This window comes from Oncorhynchus clarkii, chromosome 18 (genome assembly GCF_045791955.1).
Source record: "Oncorhynchus clarkii lewisi isolate Uvic-CL-2024 chromosome 18, UVic_Ocla_1.0, whole genome shotgun sequence".
In the NCBI taxonomy this organism is placed as follows: domain Eukaryota; kingdom Metazoa; phylum Chordata; class Actinopteri; order Salmoniformes; family Salmonidae; genus Oncorhynchus; species Oncorhynchus clarkii.
Genome location: NC_092164.1, coordinates 36,666,829 through 36,685,407, shown reverse-complemented (window position 1 = coordinate 36,685,407; position 18,579 = coordinate 36,666,829). Strand labels below are relative to the sequence as shown.

At 41.9% G+C, this 18,579-nt stretch overlaps 2 protein-coding genes across 3 annotated transcripts; one reads left to right on the top strand and one right to left on the bottom strand.

The window, feature by feature from the left end:
• Positions 1 to 1,428: 1,428 nt before the first annotated feature.
• LOC139373408 (sialin-like) lies at positions 1,429 to 11,779 on the bottom strand. Of its 2 annotated transcripts, XM_071113873.1 has the most exons (13): positions 10,824 to 11,013; positions 8,972 to 9,082; positions 8,802 to 8,870; positions 8,007 to 8,183; positions 7,461 to 7,681; positions 6,991 to 7,224; positions 6,612 to 6,786; positions 6,001 to 6,119; positions 5,721 to 5,882; positions 4,400 to 4,532; positions 3,832 to 3,979; positions 3,535 to 3,625; positions 1,429 to 3,173 (listed from the first exon to the last, which is right to left on the bottom strand). In XM_071113873.1, the coding sequence occupies exons 4-13, from the start codon at positions 8,107 to 8,109 to the stop codon at positions 3,006 to 3,008; spliced, it is 1,554 nt and encodes a 517-aa protein (XP_070969974.1). In that variant the 5' UTR covers positions 8,110 to 8,183; positions 8,802 to 8,870; positions 8,972 to 9,082; positions 10,824 to 11,013; the 3' UTR covers positions 1,429 to 3,005. The 2 variants fall into 2 exon arrangements, with proteins under 2 accessions (XP_070969974.1, XP_070969973.1); XM_071113872.1 differs by lacking the exon at positions 8,972 to 9,082 and having other exon boundaries at positions 10,824 to 11,779.
• Positions 11,161 to 18,577, top strand: LOC139373410 (palmitoyl-protein thioesterase 1 (ceroid-lipofuscinosis, neuronal 1, infantile)). The gene is made up of 10 exons (XM_071113878.1): positions 11,161 to 11,222; positions 11,781 to 11,906; positions 12,094 to 12,203; positions 16,556 to 16,683; positions 16,967 to 17,037; positions 17,139 to 17,241; positions 17,421 to 17,511; positions 17,644 to 17,742; positions 17,854 to 17,925; positions 18,020 to 18,577. The coding sequence occupies exons 2-10, from the start codon at positions 11,789 to 11,791 to the stop codon at positions 18,140 to 18,142; spliced, it is 915 nt and encodes a 304-aa protein (XP_070969979.1). The 5' UTR covers positions 11,161 to 11,222; positions 11,781 to 11,788; the 3' UTR covers positions 18,143 to 18,577.
• Positions 18,578 to 18,579: the final 2 nt, after the last annotated feature.

Genomic DNA, 18,579 nt, shown 5'->3' with positions numbered 1-18,579 from the left:
AACAGACAGGTGCAGGGTGCTGAGAACACTGATGGTCTTCATTGACTTACACATGTACACAGCTTCGCGTCATGCGGCAATTTATTTGCCAGTTGAACTGAAGTGGTCACATTCCTTCCTTTGTCAAGATAAGGTTCCATCAGCTTCAGCACCACACTGGCGCTGTCCAGTTGTCTGGAAGTCATCTTCTTTCCCCAAGTTCGGGAAACCATTCACGATGTATTTGGAGTCAGCATCCACTGCCAGCCAGAACTTCATTCCATAACGGTCGAGCGCGTTTCCCATGAAGTGCGAGAAAACGCCCTGTGCTTTTGTGGGAAACAACTGCGAATCAACAGCAATATTCGGCCCTGTGTTGTAGCAGGTGATGCTATTTTTGACAAAACTGTTCAAAACGTGTGACAAGGGGGAACATTTGTCATTTTTAACACTTTCACTCTTTATTTATTTTGGCCAAAACATAAATATCGCATGTCTCTAAATCTGTTCCTTGGCATTGTTTGTCCAAAAAGGATCACCCCCCCACTGGTCATTCCAAAAGCTCTCCATCTTCGCCCAATTGCCACCGAACGCAACACGAACGTAAAGGAGCGCAATGAAGGCTTGAAGCTCATCCAAAGACATATCATAAAACTGTCATCAGTGCATCTGCGCGCTTCTTCAACTGTACATTATTTGATGTAGAGCAACATGTTGATGTCAAACAGGCAATGAAAGGCGCTGAGTGGGCTGCTGTCTATGTCGCTTTTTGCTGGCCCTGGAGCGACCATGAAAACATGTTGCTCTCTGGCCCACTGCCTCTCCAATGGGATTTAACCCTCGCCAAACGGTGCCATCTTTGCCAGTCTCCTGATCCCCATTTTCTGTTGGAGGAACCGGTTTTCCTGTTGAAGTGACTGGGTTCTTCAGCCGAGGTTTCTCGGTTGATGGCGCTTCTATCTCACTGTTCTCACTACCAGTAGAACATTCACGAAGTTTTGTCCAAAATACATCACTGTCAGGCTCAGATTCACTGCTGGAATCTGAATCGTCTTCAGTATTGGGGGCATTTCACGAGCCTCAGCGGCGCGTTTTCGTTTAGCCTTCTTAAAATGTCTCTACTCAGGGTTAAGGTGATGCCTTGTTAGTAGTTGGAGTATTCCGAAAATTGCCTCCCCGCAAAAAACAACGTACAAAAATGTTGTTGCCCTGCAGTCTGAAAATGTAAAGGAAGCACTCGTTTCACTCCGTCACGTTCACGCTAGCAACTAACAACATCCGGGTTGGAAGTTAAAATGGGAACCAGGTTATGGAGCTTGAAAACTTCCATATAAAAATATTTGACGCAATATAAATGCGAATAAAACATGTATAACACAATTAGGATAAAATTGCCACTAATATAATTATTCAAAAGTATTAAAATGACAACACATGACAACCCAAAAATTCAGTATGTGAACATTTGGTATATTATTTAATGGAAAGTTAAACCAGTAGGCTACTGGAAATAGCATGACATTTTGATTTCACAGATTATTTTCTGTTATGAACATTCACATTGATTTGTTTTTACCTAAAACTTACAAAATGTTCTTGCATGAATTTACATTGACCAACAAAACATTCTTACATGAATGTACATTTCCTCAAATTAAACATTTTTGGTAACCACATTTTTTTTTGTGCAGCAATGTCCTTAAGGGCAAAGTGCCGGGAGGTCAAGTAGGTAGCGGTAAAATATCAATTGTTCAAGTTCTGTAAGTACGTCTGTCTGTCGTTCAATAAAAAAAATATTCAAAGCACAAATGGTTTGGGGCAGTAATTGTTATATAGCCAACAGACCAGACAATGGCTAATCATAGGCAATGAATCCTGGGAAGAGCACAGGTATTTTTTTTATAAAATGTGGCAGATAAAAGTATAAGAGCATTTAAAAGTGATCAACTAAAGAATCATCTAGTTTATTAGAAGTTGCCTGTGTATTTCCTTATACCACTAGGGGTAGCCCATTATTAAATGTAAAGCTCTTTGATTTAAGTAAAAAAAGGTATAATGACTCATCCTGTATATATATATATATATATATACACTGAAGAAAAAAACATTTCAGTTCATATATGGAAATCAGTCAATTGAAATAAATTAATTAGGCCCTAATCTATGGATTTCACATGACTGGGCAGGGGCACAGCCATCGGTGGGCCTGGGAGGGCATAGGCCCACAAACTTGGGAGCCAGGCCCAGCCAATCAGAATTATTTTTTCCACACAAAATAATTGTATTATTGTCAGAAATACTTCTCAGTTTCATCAGCTGTCCGGGTGGCTGGTCTCAGACGATCCAGCAGGGGAAGATGCCAGATGTCGCGGTTCTGGGCTGGCATGGTTACATGTGGTCTGCAGTTGTGAGGCTGTTCTCTAAAACAACGTTGGAGACGGCTTATGGTAGAGAAATTAACATTCAATTCTCTGGCAACAGCTCTGGTGGTCATTCCTGTAGTCAGCATGCCAATTGCACACTGCCTCAAAACTTGAGACATCTGTGGCATTTGTGTGACAAAACTTCACATTTTAGAGTGGCATTTTGTCCCCAGCACGAGGTGCACCTGTGTAATGATCATGCCGTTTAATCAGATTCATGATATGCCACACCTGTCAGGTGGATAGATTATTTTGGCAAATTTTGTGCAGAAAATTTGAGAAATATTTCAACTCATGAAACATAGGAGCAACACTTTACTTGTTGCATTTATATTTTTTTGTTCAGTATAAATACGAAACGTGGTCAGAAATACTAAAGAAAGGCATTTGGAATATAAAGAGGCCATTTTAAAAAGTCCCCAATTCTATCATGAATAATGTATTATATATAGGGTCCCATTCCCAACACAGTGTACTAAGAGACTATTAAAATGCACTGGTCCATCCTTTTTAAAACCACCCGATGGGGAGTTAAGTTAACCTGAGGTCAGCTTATTTCTTACAGGCCCTATTCCCTTTAGGTCATGTCTGTCTGTTTGTCTGTCATGTAGGGATTAACCCATCTCTCTCTGTTTCTGCCTGCTCCTGATCCTCCTCTGCCAGGGCCCATTTCTGGACCTTCCCGCTGCCAAACAAGGTGAAGACAAGCGCTCCTCCGGCGCTGATCCCGGCTGATAGACAGAACACATTCCTCCATCCCGCCAAGGAGTGCTGTTTGAGGAGGGAGGGGAGACATGAGTCACAGTCGTATGTATAACAGTCTTCAAGGGTGCAGTAACTTTTAGAAATTAGCCATTGCATTGTCCTCGTGTCAAGCAGCCCAATTCTGATCTGTCTTCCACTAATTGTTCTTTTGACCAATCACATCAGATCTTTTTCAGAGCTGATTGGTCAAAAGACCAATGAGTGAAAAAAAGATCAGAATTGGACTGCCTGTGTAGTAGACGCAGCCTCGGTCGAATACTTTTTACAGAAACAAGTATTTAAGTAGCTATATTAAATGTATTGAATAATTTTGAAAAGCAGTTTCAGAATGAATCAATTTGATGATGAGGGAAAAGCTAAAGCGTACATCTTTGGTGAGGTAACCTGTGATGATGGGTGCGACAACACCTGGGATAGTCGCGAAAGTGTTGGTGATTCCTAAAAGCACCCCCGCATACCTGAATATGAGAGGAAGAGTGAGACAAAGAGGTTCAAATACATCCAAAGCAGTGAAAAGGCACTGAGTAAGTGACTGAGAGTGTGATAGAATGAGTGCAAGAGAGTTCAGTGTTGGTCCAAAACATGCCAGAAAAGACTGGTGAGTAAGGAGGGAAGTGAAGAGAAACAAGTGAAGTGACGACATGTCAAATAGATAAACACCCACCGTGGAGCAATGTCTATCTGGTTGATGAAGACCCCGGCTGCACTGGTGCCCCCTACAGTGGTAGAGAGGGTGAGGAAGGTCACAGCCAACACCCCACTGCAGCCGGAGAAGCCCACAGCAACCAGGAATGCTGCAGGCAGCAGCAGACCTGAGGGAGGAGGAGTCAACAATATACATTAATACACATGTTGAATGTTCAAACACTGCACTTAATTTCTATTGATAAGAGACATATAAATGTGGCCATTCATTCATTCAATTAACAACAACAACACACACACAATATATATATATATAAAATACTCTAACTGTAAGTTGCTCTGGATAAGAGCTTCTGATAAATCACTAAAATGTCAATATAAAATGTAAAACTCTGTAAGTTCATATTTCGCTAATAAACATATTTCTAAAGACTAAAATATCAACTGCATTAAATAGTACCAAAGAATCCCCAAAAAAATGTTGCAAACTTTTATACGTTTTAACAGCCAATCAATCAACATCTGGTAAAGCCCATTCCATAAGTAACCAAGACCAATTCCTTTAAAAATAAAAGTCCCCTCCTTGCCTGTGATAGTGAAGATCTTGCGGACCGCTGTTACACTCAACAGCTCCTTCTCCAGGAGGCTGTCTGCTACTACACCTGATATCACTGAGAAGGCCCAGCCACCCAGATAGGGCAGAGCTGAGAGAAAGGCATTCTACATAGAGAAACAGAAAGAAATAGACAATATTAACCAACGACAAAAATAATTGCAACTACATTGTAGGAATAAAATATCCCGATAAGATGGCGTCACTTTCACCAATGTTTTATTCAAACATTGCTACAGCAGCACAGGCCTTGGTAACAACACAACATGATTCAAGCCCAGAGACTCCTGTACTATCCCTGTACAGTGTGATATACTGATACGACACTAAATCTTAGTCAGTCATTCTCTAGTCCTACCACCTAAAGTATGTATACACTTGTCTAAGAAATATGACAAAACTCTACCTATGGAGCCTGGATGTCGATTATGGCAGCCAACCGCACCTCTCTGAATCAGAGGGGTTGGGTTAAATGCGGAAGACACATTTCAGTTGAAGGCATTCAGTTGTACAACTGACTAGCTATCCCCCTTTCCCTTATATCAAAATCAAATCATATTGTATTGGTCACATACACATATTTAGGAGATGTTATTGCGGGTATAGCGATATGCTTGTGTTTCTAGATCCATCGGTGCAGTAGTATCTAACAATTCACAACAATACACACAATTCACACAAACCTAAAAGTAAAAGAATGGAATTAAGGAATATATAAATATTAGGATGAACCATTACGGAGTGGCATAGACTACAGTAGAATAGAATACAGTATATACATATGAGATGAGTAAAGCAAAATATGTAAACATTATTACAGTGACTAGTGTTCCATTATTAAAATGGCCAGTGATTTCAAGTCTCTGTATATAGGGCAGCAGCCTCTAACATGCAGGGTTACGTAACCGGGTGGAAGCCACCAAGTGATGGCTGTTTAACAGTCTGATGGCCTTGAGATAGAAGCTGTTTTTCAGTCTCTCGGTCCCAGATTTGATGCACCTGTACTGACCTTGCCTTCTGGATGATAGCGGGGTGAACAGGCAGTGGCTCGGATGGTTGTTATCCTTGATGATCTTTTTGGCCTTCCTGTGACATCGGGTGCTGAAGGTGTCCTGGGTGGCAAACTACCTGCCCTCCGGTCGAGCTATTACCATATTCTTATAGTTATCTAGTCTTGACAGCACTCTGGAATTGAGCATTTCACTCTGTCACTCCCCTCTTCTGGCATCATCCATAGAAATCATATGTCCATTTCTATGATGTATGACTTAATGTACAATTTCTTTGGGTCTCACCTGTCGGAGGTCAAAGTGAAGCACCGTGTCCATGTAGGTGGGTAGTGAGGTGAGCAGAGTGTAGTAACCCCAGTTGGCACACATCTGAGACACTATGATGGCCCACAGGGGAACAGAGAGCACCATGGGTAACAAAGGCACTGACCAGCCATGTCCACCACCCTGGGTTAAGAGGCATAGAGAAAGAGAGAGAGAGAGAGAGAAAGGGGATTGACTGTAAAGTGATTGACAAATGTTTGATATAGTGGCATAAAGGATACCACAGATATATTGTTGTTACATCTTTTCCTATGGAGTTGATGATGTAATGTTTTTCTCTTGTGCTGATTCGTGGATGAGTGCCAGGCTGGTCAGACACCAGAATGAACCAGAAAACTGCCCAAACACAACCAGCACCCCCTGGTGACGAGAGAAAGAGGGAGAGAGAGGGAGGGAATGAGAGAAAAGACTGGTTATGTTGACATCTTTATAAAGCAAGAGGTTGTGTAGGAACAGTGTTTGTGCTGAAGTAGGTTCCTGTATTTCTAGGGAGTGTTTCCTAGCCACCGTGCCTCTACATCTGCATTGCATGCTCTCTGGGGTTTTAGGCTCAGTTTCTGTATAAGCACCTTTTTTTTTTCTCAACTACTGTTGTAAAAAAATAGAAATACTCTATAAATACATTTGATTGATTGAGTGTGCAGAGAAGAATTGTGAATGATCCAAAAATAGGAAAGTATAATGTGTGTGAAAACAGGAGAATAAAATAAGAGCTGACAATGCAGACAATGGTGTGTGTAGGGGGAATGTATATGGTTGGGGGGGTGCAAACTCAATATTACGAAGGTGTCCTTAATGTTTTGAACACTCGGTGTATATGTTTGGGGAGTGTAATTGCTATTCAACTCTCACCACACATATAGAAGACAGCGGGCCAGCCCAGACTGTGACAGATGAAGCCGGTGAGGGGCAGGGCAACAAAAGCCCCAAAGTTTGCCCCTGACCCCGACAGGGAAATAAGACGAGACCTCTCTAGAGGGGGAGCCCAGCGAGCCCACATGGCCATCATGGCCGGGAATGTCACCCCCTGACGACACACAAACACAGAGCAATACACACTGATTTGTCACTTAAATGAACAATATACCTTGGAGCTTTAGAGAAAATAATGACCACATGGCCAAATTGGCTATACTGTAAGTATACCATAAATCGAATGCTAAGCTAATCCAGTTCAATGCTGATAACAGAATGAGATTGACCCCTACTCTGCACACATGAAGCCTCTTACCTCCCCAAATCCCTCCAGTGCCCGTAAGCCAAACAGCCAGTAGGGTCCTTGCTGGGCTGCCAGGGGGGTGAGGAGGGTGAGGGCTGCGGTGCCAAGCACCCCTCCCCCCAAGAAGATACTCCCTCCAAAGTGGCCGGCCAGGTAACCCCCGGGGATCTGAGTCACCAGGTAACCAAAGAAGAACGCCCCCAGCAGCAGGCCCTGAGTTGGAGAATCCCACGAGTACTGAGGTATCTGAGAGAGAGAGAGAGAGAGAGAGAGAGAGAGAGGGGTAAATTAGCAATAGTGTTACGTATTAGTTTGTGAGTGTCTTGTATCTACTGTGCATACTTTGCATGTGCAGTATGTCCAGTACGCATGCATCATGTTTGTGTGAAGCATATTGATGTACTGTAATATATGAGCTTTAATATGGATGTACAGTATACTATAGGTCTAGTTGTGGATACTTTGGAAAAGCTGGTACTTACCCCGTCTGGTTGGTCTGGGGTTTGGCTGCCGTTGTTGTTCCCGTGGGAGGACACTGGGCACTCATGGCCAACTGAGCTGTTGAGAGTTGGTTGGCTATTGGTCCCATTGACCATGGCGACCATGGCAACACTTAGATTGACACGGAGACCGTAGACAACGGAGAATCCGAAGAACATCATGATGGCCAGATTGTAGCGTGCAGAGCAACATTGTGGAGGTACTGGTAGACATGATGACAACAAGTGCACAATCACACCTCACAATCGATCTGAAAACACTTAGACTTTAAAGATGACTATTTAAACAGCGCTGGTAGAACATCTACACTAGCAAACGAGTAGTACTTGACACTTAAATGACCTATTTCACTAGCACTAAGCTAAAGCATAGGGACATATCCAAACTTCCAGGTAGGTCAAATGTTCACTTAATATGACTTCCTTCAACTATCATAAAAAGTTATCATTACATAATAAATCACCCTCTAGCACATCATGCTGCTGAGTGCTGACTATGCAAAAGAGCAACCCAAAAATAGTAGACACCTGAATCATCAACATCCACCACTTGTTTTTTAAGTAGGGGTGTTGTCTCTCCACTCTCGTCCAGTGGGGTGGAGTTGATGGAGTATCCATTTTGTAAAGCCATGGCAACCACCAGTCAGGTGACAGCCAGAGATGGAATGAAGTGGTTGTGATCTGAGGTCACCTAACCATAGTGTCCTAAGAAAATATGCAGGACAGACAGAGAGCAAGAGTCAGCAGGAAAAATGGCTAGACATTCAGTCTCATGCGCAAGCACACACACACACACACACACACACACACACACACACACACACACACACACACACACACACACACACACACACACACACACACACACACACGGGTTAAGACTACAGACACAGGCTGGATATGAGAATGACCATGACCTGACAGGTCAATGGTCCTTATGGTGTTCAAATAAATCCATGGGTGCTTGTGCAACCATTACAAAACACCTGACTAAGTCAAAGAAATCAAATATACTGTAGACATGCATTATAACAGTAGACTTAGCTCTTTATATTGAGGAATGTTCAGAATTCAGGGTTCTCCAACCCTGTTCCTGGAGAGCTACCCACCTGTAGGTTTTCACTCCAACCCCAGTTGTAACTAACCCGATTCAGCTTCTCAACCAGCTAATTATTAGAATCAGGTGCGCTAGATGAGGGTTGGAGCGAAAACCTACAGGATGGTAGCTCTCCAGGAAGAGGGTTGGAGAGCCCTGGTTTAGATAGAGAAAAAGGTTTGACCAATTATCACAAGTAGGACTGGTTGGACCAGAATGTTACTCACTTGCTGTTATTGAGTTTCTAGACCTAGAATTGTTAGGCTGGCTGGTGGTGTGGCTTATACATGTTGATCCTGAAGAAAAAAACAAGATGGAAAACAAATACCAGTCTGTGAATTATGACCTATGTAAAGTCAGTCACAGAATCATGAATTCAATGATTTTCCATAGCTACCTCTTTTAGAGCTGGACCAGTAGTACGCAATAAATCTGATCTCAGAATACAGGTCTGTCCGCTAAATGAAATAAACCAGTAGTCTTGGCCTCTCCTTCACTCTGACTGTGACTTGTGCAGATTGATTAAAAGCAGATGTGAACCTAGTGTATCTGCTGACTAATAAAACGTTCACACTCAAAAGGTTAACATTGGAGGAACAGAGAGTGTGTTACGCAAGTCAGCTGATGAGGGGGGTGGAATAGAATGACATAATGTAGTGCCTTTTGACATGGTGTAGTGGCCATTTAAGGTTAATAAAGTATATTTATTAAATGTTTTATTTAACTAGGCAAGTCAGTTAAGAAGAAATTCTTATTTACAATGATGACCGGCCAAACCCTAACCTGGATGATGCTGGGCCAATTGTGCGCCGCCCTATGAGACTCCCAATCACGGCCGGTTGTGATACAGCCTGAAATTGAACGAGGGTCTGTGGTGATGCCTGTAGCACTGAGATGCATTGCCTTAGACTGCTGCCCCACTCAGGAGCCCGTTCTTATTCAGTTTAGAGTGAATAACACAATGCTTAGCATATTTATATGTTTTTGCTATTCTGTAATATACATCATTTCCAGTGTTCTATTTGTGACATATTTGTGTCTGAGTTGATAGTCACTAGATTTTTGTACTGAATGTTATGGATTCTTCTCATATCGTTTGATAGTGATTGACGCCAGAGCTACAGATTGCAAAAGGACCGAGGACACTGATTCTAATTGTATTGATTACATTATGCACATTATGCACTGTGTGATTCTGTAGCAGCAGGCAAGGTCACTGTCTTTTGTTTTGACTTCGCACAAGCCTCTCGGGCTGATGTTAAGAGAACATTTGGCACTGTCTGAATATAAAGGGCCTGTCTCCAAGAGGCCCGTTAGACATTTTCTCTGCTTCTGTACTAGAGGTGTCTCCCTGTTGCACCTTGTAATTAAACCAACATTATTTTGATTGATGTGATCAACGACTGCTCTCCTTTTTATTCACCTGGAAATTCCCATTACAAACGGACACAGTCAAAAAAAAACATGGGCATTGGTATGTGATTGTGTGTTATCTGTAAAGTTCACTTCTTCCAAAGTTGGTATAATAACTGTGTGTAGTTTTAGTAACTCTATGCTTCTTCTTTCAATCGTAACTTCTCAATTTTCTGACATTAGATTTGGGAAAGGGGATTTTATATCCAACCCATTCGACATAACTAATGGGTATCACATGCCATCACTGTCTATAATGACAACAAACAATGCAATGAATTATGCTCACATTACAATAGCCTCATTACGTGACAACTTGTTTTCTTTTACATGACAGACCTACAGGAATATAGGAATTTATTTGATAGGAATTTATTTGACTTCTATGGCTTCTGACTATGCTGTGTTGTCATGTGTTTCTCTCATGCTATGTTGTTGTCTTTAGGGCTCTCTTTATGTAGTGTTGTGGTGTCGCTCTTGTTTTGATGTGTGTTTTGCCATATCTTTTTATTTAATTTATTTGTATTTATAATCCCAGCTCCCGTCCCCGCAGGAGGCCTTTTGGTAGGCCGTCATTGTAAATAAGAATTTGTTCTGAACTAACTTGCCAAGATAAAAAAAAGGTTAAATAAAATAAAAATAATAAAAAAAGGTTATTACAACACTGGAGGCTTATAAGCAGTCAGTCATGCATGTGAATCGAAACATTCACTTGAAACAGCTGGCCACATTGGTACATAACGAGAATAGATAGCTAGATGGGTCTCATAAGTAGATCCAAAATAGTACAGCTGCTAGTGCATTTTAGTTGAATTTGAGCTATAGAGCAAACCTACCTAGAACGAATGGACTCTTCAACCCAAGCCCTCTGGTTTACGTTGCACCTGTCGTATTTAATAAATGTGTAAAGAGCTCTCTGTTTTGCCTTATAGCGGTATAGCGTCCTTAATGCTTGTAGCCTTTCCACTTGGCACAGACCAAGTAAAAACAGTGGTAAAAGTGTTGTGTACACTGTTAGCGATTCAGGGAAAGCGGTAGTCACATGATCAATAATATTTTTTTTCTTCGGTGACGTTACTTTTAATTTACACTGAACTCTACAACACAAGATAAACTAAACTAATGTACACATCGCGCGATATGCTGCTCCGTATGATATGGAAGTTGATTATTGTTTCTCAAGTTTCTTCCGGGTAGCTAGCATGTCATGTGACAAACTGTGGCGATTCTGAAAAGTAAGTAGTAGTTTATTGTTCGGTTTCAGATTGAGTGTTTATTGCTCAACAAGTGTGTATAGTTTCAATATTCAGCGAAACACGACTAGCAAGAAATGTAGACAGTTGCTTGGTCAGACATAGATACCTATCAAGCTAGGAAAATAACGTCCCTAGCTTCCCACATTTGGGAAGCTAGCGTAGCGTGCTAGCTAACGTTAACTGGTTTGTTATAAAAGAAAGGCACCTCCCAAACTTGTCTTTGATTTTGGGAAGCTCTCGCAGGCATATTCCATGATTTTGACAACATGGAAGACCCCTACCAAACAAGAATCGCGGCTTTAAAAGGCACACTCTGCCAGTCCTTGCATTCATAATAACTACGTCTGCATCTGAGAGATTACTTTCCCCCAGCCCCATCGCTCAGTTTACCAAACAAAATGGCAGGGCCAGGGTGTTGAAATTACACATTGTGCCTTTTAACATTAACACATATTGTGCCTTTTAACACCGCTAATAGCCCTCTCACGTTCCTGTTGTATCACATGACTGATTACATAGATAGCCTTGAATTTGCAGGGTTCAAGATGACCACACTTCTCCGCTTGCTCCTGGGGGCTGGCCCCCTGCTGTCACAACTTGTCCTCAGCCCCGTACATGGATCTGACAATGCCACCCTCCCATTGGTTATGTGGCATGGAATGGGTAAGCACTTAGATGCATAATACTAGAACATTATGTTTTCACATACAGCAATGATGTTTCTCAGTTTGGCAGAATGGCTAAGCAAGGAAGGGGAGGCCACTTCCTATATTTGCCTGTGGCCCTTAGATAAGTCATGCTATGTCAGATAGTGTATATAGACCCTGTTCTTGTTTCTGTTTGAATACAGGAGACAGCTGTTGCAACCCTCTCAGTATGGGCTCCATAAAGAAGATGATCGAGGAAGCCATCCCTGGCATTGACGTCCTGTCCCTGATGATTGGCAAGACTGTCATTCAGGTACTGGTACTATCCTTGAACCTATCTCTGTGGCAGGGCTAGCGCCGAAATGAATAAGTTGGACGGGCATTTTGATTTCCATAGGCAGGCTAGTTTTTTTCGGACGAACCTCCTATGTGATTTTTTTATTTTTATGGTTGTTATAGTGAAGACCAGTTTCAAATTTGGTGAAGCTTACAATTTACCCTACCATTTCTACCGATCTGTGTGCCAGTTATGATTATTTTTATATGTGCATTTTTGTGGAACAGTTATATTTCTATGATATTTTTGTTTCTCAAAATCATTGTCCCGTAGTTAATCATAAAAATCATAATTAAAATGATACAAATCTCAAAGTTCAAATTCAACTAATGCGAGAGCTGTATGGACACATTGATACACCGTGAGCCGTTGGCAGCTAAAGAAATGAGCGCATGGAACTCAGAGATTGCCTGTAGGTCAATGCAGCAGTAGGCCTGTAAACTTCCATTGTCAACTAAGTAAAATAAAACCTAAAGCAAACAAATAAAAACAGAAAATATCCTGATTATATTCAGGTTCTTTCAATCGCATTCATCTCTGTACCCTTCCTCTCTTACCATCTGTCTTGACTTGAGCTATAGCTAGTGAAGATTTTTCACATTTTGTGAGGAACTATTATCATTCCCAATGACTCAAAACAAAATGGACTTTGTTGACTTAATGTCGATTTATACAATGTGGACCAGAGGCTGCGTACGAAGGGTTTGATGCAAGGTCGGATGTGTGTTATATTAAACAGAGGGTGTAAAATGTAGGCAAGCAATAAACATTTCAGAACATCTACTAGTCGAATAAGACATGGGAGAGATGATGAATTTTGGCAGAGATTTATTTATAGACTAATACAGTTGAAACAATTAGTCAAACTGAAAACTGCAGACATTACCAGTGCCCACCCCACGATCAAACCAACATATAAAATTAAACGCAGCCTAACGTGATCAGAAATCTCAACTAGAAAGCAAGTCGCAGCAATGAAGATTTGAGTGCGTACACGAAGGGGGGGATTCTGTCAGGGGGGAGCTTTTCGGCACAACATCGTTCCTCAAGTTATAATGCTTTAGTTGCTTACTGGACCCTGGCAATCTGTGTGAAATGTTAACAAGCTAACAAACTAACCACTATCTGTTAACTAATGTTTTCCCTCTACAGTATGTGGTTCATTTTCAGAATGAGAGAATTAGGTGAAAATGAGGCATTGCTTGTTCATTTTCAGAATGAGAGAATTAGGTGAAAATGAGGCATTGCTTGTTAAACAAGTCGATTCAGGGATCAAGTGTAGCTGATGCCGGGCCTGGCTTAAGCTGGATGCCACTATAGAGGTGAAAGGAACACCACACACTTTCTCACTTTTGCTGGCACATTGTAGAACAGATGTCCACAAGCAGAAAGTGTACAATGTAATAATGTGCAGTGTAGCTCAAATATATAGTTTTTGTTGTGTTGAACTGTGTGTGTGAGAGTGAGGAGGGATTATATATGTTTTTACTCAGTGAACATTATTTTTGCACATATGTAATCTTGTGCACTTGATCGATGTCTATAGTGGCCACTATAATATAGCAAAAATAGGGTCGGAATACTTTCTGAATGCACTGTATGTAATTGGGAATTGATCCAAATAAACAATCAATGGGCAAACAATTCACACAAGGAAATGCGCAAGAACTGGCGGGAGACAGCTGCGCGCATCCTAGAGAACCAAGTACATTCGTTTGAGCAAGACGTGCCATATCTTCATCCCATACCCCTCCACTTTTTTTTTCTCTCAACATTTTAAAATGATTCTCAAGACATTATCTAAACACATCATTTAGATGCTGTTCACTGACAACTCAATAATCAGCTAGGCTTATTGTCACGCGTGCTGCCCAAATCCTGGCTGCCTAAATAGGCATGTGCCTAAGAAGCTAATCATCCCCTGTGGCTAAGTCGTGCTCTGTGGTTGATGGATTTTTAATTATTTTTATTTAGACAGGAGTAATTATATAATTTTGGCAAAACATCATACTTTAGGGGAAGCCATTGTCCGAACAGTGCACTGTGCACCTGGCAACTTTCCTTTCCTCTTGAAGAGGCTGAAACCTGAGCTCTGTATATAATGACGAGATGCTCATGTCTCCGCCCTAACAACGGGAGTCGTCCCAGAGGCAGGAAGGCAGGCGACAAGCTTAGGCCTGCATATTATGCCCATAGAAACGCATTAGGCTTATTTTGGACAGATTTTCGCAAATAGTGAGCCCTCTCTTACTCTGCTGAAACTTTCTCACCGGCGAAAGCATCTGTTAGCGAAACAGCGCCCCTCTGTCTTAATATATGTAGCCCATGTATCTGATGCTGGCCAGAAATAGTATGACATGACATACTCTTTTGATCCAGACAGTATCAGATACAGTTGAAGTTGGAAGTTTACATACACTTAGGTTGGAGTCATTAAAACTCGTTTTTCAACCACTTCACAAATTTCTTGTTAAAAAACTATAGTTTTGGCAATTCGGTTAGGACATCTACTTTGTGCATGACACAAGTCATTCTTCCAACAATTGTTTACAGACAGATTATTTCACTTAATTCATTGTATCACAATTCCAGTTGGTCAGAAGTTTACATACACTAATTTGGCTGTGCCTTTAAACAGGTTGGAAATTCATGGCTTTAGAAGCTTCTGATAGGCTAATTGACATAATTTGAGATGTACCTGTGGATGTATTTCAAGGCCTACCTTCGAACTCAGTGCCTCTTTGCTTGACATCATAGGAAAATCAAAAGATATCAGCCAAGACCTCAGAAAATAAATTGTAGACCTCCACAAGTCTGGTTCATCCTTGGAAGAAAACTTCTGAAGGTACCACGTTCATCTGTACAAACAATAGTACGCAAGTATAAACACCATGGGACCAAGCAGCCGTCATACTGCTCAGGAAAGAGACGCGTTCTGTGTCCTAGAGATTAACGTACTTTGGTGCGAAAAGTGCAAATCAATCCCAGAACAGCAAATGGCCTTGTGAAGATGCTGGAGGAAACAGGTACAAAAGTATATATATATATATACACACACACACACACACACACACACACACACACACACACAGTAAAACGAGTCCTATATTGACATAACCTGAAAGGCCCCTCAGCAAGGAAGAAGCCACTGCTCCAAAACCGCCATAAAAAAGTGAGACTACAGTTTGCAACTGCACATGGGGACAAAGATTGTACTTGTTGGATGAATGTCCTCTGGTCTGATTAAACAAAAAGCAGAAGAACACAATCCCAACCGTGAAGCACGGGGGTGGCAGCCTCATGTTGTGGGGGTGCTTTGCTGCAAGAGGGACTGGTGCACTTCACCAAATAGATGGCATCATGAGGGAAGAAAATTATGTGGATATATTGAAGCAACATCTCAAGACATCAGTCAGGAAGTTAAAGCTTGGTCGCAAATGGGTCTTCCAAATAGACAATGACCCCAAGCATACTTCCAAAGTTGTGGGAAAATGGCCACAACTTTGTGGGCAGAACTGATAAAGCGTGTGCGAGCAAGGATGCCTAAAAACCTGACTCAATTACACCAGCTTTGTCAGGAGGAATGGGCCAAAATTCACCCAACTTGTTGTGGACTACCAAAAACGTTTGACCCAAGTTAATCAATTTATAGGCAACGCTACCAAATGCTAATTGAATGTATGTAAACTTCTAACCCACTGGGAATGTGATGAAAGAAATAATTCTCTATTATTCTGACATTTTACATTCTTAAAATAAAGTGGTGATCCTAACTGACCTAAGACAGGGAATGTTTACTAGGATGAAATGTCAGGAATTGTGAAAAACTGAGTTTAAATGTATTTGGCTAAGGTGTATGTAAACTTCCGACTTCAACTGTACATGGTCTACACATACTGAGACAGCGTGGCGCTGTTTCACTCGCTCGGATGCTTTTTCTGTGATTGAACCGTCTTCTGTCGGCGCACATCTCGGTCAAATAAATGATAATTATTTAGACTGGCAAGGAGGTACAGTAAGGTGGGCCAGGCCCCCTATCCTGTCCGTAACTCCGGCCCTGCTCAGTGGTGGACAGTCAATACCTGCGGTGACCGGTGTGGATGCTTGCCTTTTCTCCAGCCAAGCAGTAACGCACACGTTCCTACTAATGAAAGCTTTGATTGAAGTCGATTAGTAGAATCAAGTGTGTTACTGCGGTGCTTGCACTCACCGGCCTTTGTAGGGTAAAATAGCTCACCTCTGACCTATTTTCTGAAATGTGATATTCCTGTTTGCCAACTTTGTTTCGTTCCCACCATGAACTTTCTTGCCTCATATTTACCCCTCAGGACACAGAGAATGGTTTCTTCATGGACGTCAATGAGCAGGTGTCCATGGTGTGCAGCCAGCTGGCCCAGGATCCCAAGCTGAAGGATGGCTACAATGCCATGGGCTTTTCCCAGGGAGGGCAGTTCCTGTAAGTGTCTCTGGACCCCTACTCACAAAGCCTCTCAGAATGTTTTTTTAAATATAATGTTAGAGATTGGGAAGGGCCACTCCGGTTCTGGAGAGCTGCAGTACAATTTGACACCTAATCAACCAATGTAGTTAAATCTGGTGTCTTATAGCTGAGGTGGAACAAAATCCTGCGGAGTCTCCGGTCCTCAAGGAGTTGCCCATCCCTGGTAAGCGGAGGAATATACTTTATACAAGAAGCTGTCATTCTCAGTTCTTCACCTTTCCACCTCTTTTCCCCCTAGGAGGGCAGTGGCGCAGCGCTGTCCATCTCCTCCAATGAAAACCCTGATCTCTGTTGGGGGACAACAACAAGGTAACGGCACCATGGCAACAGTGCCTTGTCTCCATTCAGCAACATTGTTTTTCATTCACTTCCTGACAGTTGTGTAATGATTCGATTCTCCACATTCACAGGGGTGTATGGTCTCCCTAGATGCCCTGGAGAGAGCTCCCATATCTGTGACTGGATTCGCAAGGAACTCAACTCAGGGGCCTATACCGATATTGTGCAAAAACAGTGAGTGTAGGCTTACAACTCAGAAGGAAATTGTTATGTTTGAGACAAGTCAGCAGTACCCAGGTAATCAGTATGACATAGTTACTGTACATTTTTGAGAGGATGCGCAAAGAAAAGACAGTGCTTTGTGTATTGTGGCTGTTATCTAGTGGTACATTTGGAATCCTTGTCTTTATCAGCTTGGTGCAGGCACAGTACTGGCACGACCCGCTGAATGATGACCTGTACAAAAAACACAGCCTCTTCCTGGCTGATATCAATCAGGAGCGGGTTAGTATGGTGCTCATTTTCAGAATCGGACGTTGTGTTTGTTCATACAGTGCTGTTTGTCTTCATTCTCCTGAGAACTCTCCATAACTGTATTCCAATTTAATTCAAATGATCTGCTGCATTTCACCTCAGGTGGTGAACGAGACTTACAAGAAGAACCTCCAACTGCTGGACAAGTTTGTGATGGTCAAGTTCTTGCAGGACAGCGTTGTTGATCCAGTTGACACCGAGGTAAATACTGAACACATCGTGACAATCTCTCTTGATGTACTGTCTTCCCCCTCCTACACTGTAATTGCTTATGAACAATATGTTTTTCCATTTGCAATCTCTTTGTCGTAGTGGTTTGGTTTTCTGAAAACTGGTCAGGCGAAAGAGACCGAGACCCTTCAGGAGAGTGTCCTCTATAAAGAGGTAAAACCCCATCATGTTTAAGCATCTTCAAACAGACACGCATTTCAATAATATAGATTGTGATATTGTGTTGATAAATGGTATCGGTTTTAAGGATCGTCTGGGACTGGCAGCGATGGAGGCAGCTGGGAAGCTGGATTTCCTGGCCACAGAAGGAGATCACCTTCAGTTCACCGATGAGTGGTTCAATGCCAAACTAGTGCCTTACCTGCGCTAAAAACACCTAGCTAGCTACACTGACATGAGTTGACGTACGCACACATTACCATTGCACTGATCATTCCGATACCATCCTGCTGTTTAAATCAAATAATGCACTTATTTATGATTTTAAAAACTGTTTTACCCAGTTAATGGTTCTCAGAGATGCAGGAGTCTAATTTGGAGATATCTATTCAAATGTAGGATCATTTACTTAGCACTGTATTTTGGAATAAAAGTGTGGTGGGTGTTTCTTCGAAAGTAGTGTAATGGTAAATAAGATGGAACTAGTATGTTAAGAAATCACTGGTTCTGAACTGAGTTAATTATCAAGTTCTCCTTGTGAAAAATGGCACGCTTTCCCAGATAGAGCAAAACACAAGGGCTCATCATCCCCATATTTGGCCTGCTCTTACTGTCCAGTCAGCCAATAAAGAACTATCAGACTCAAGA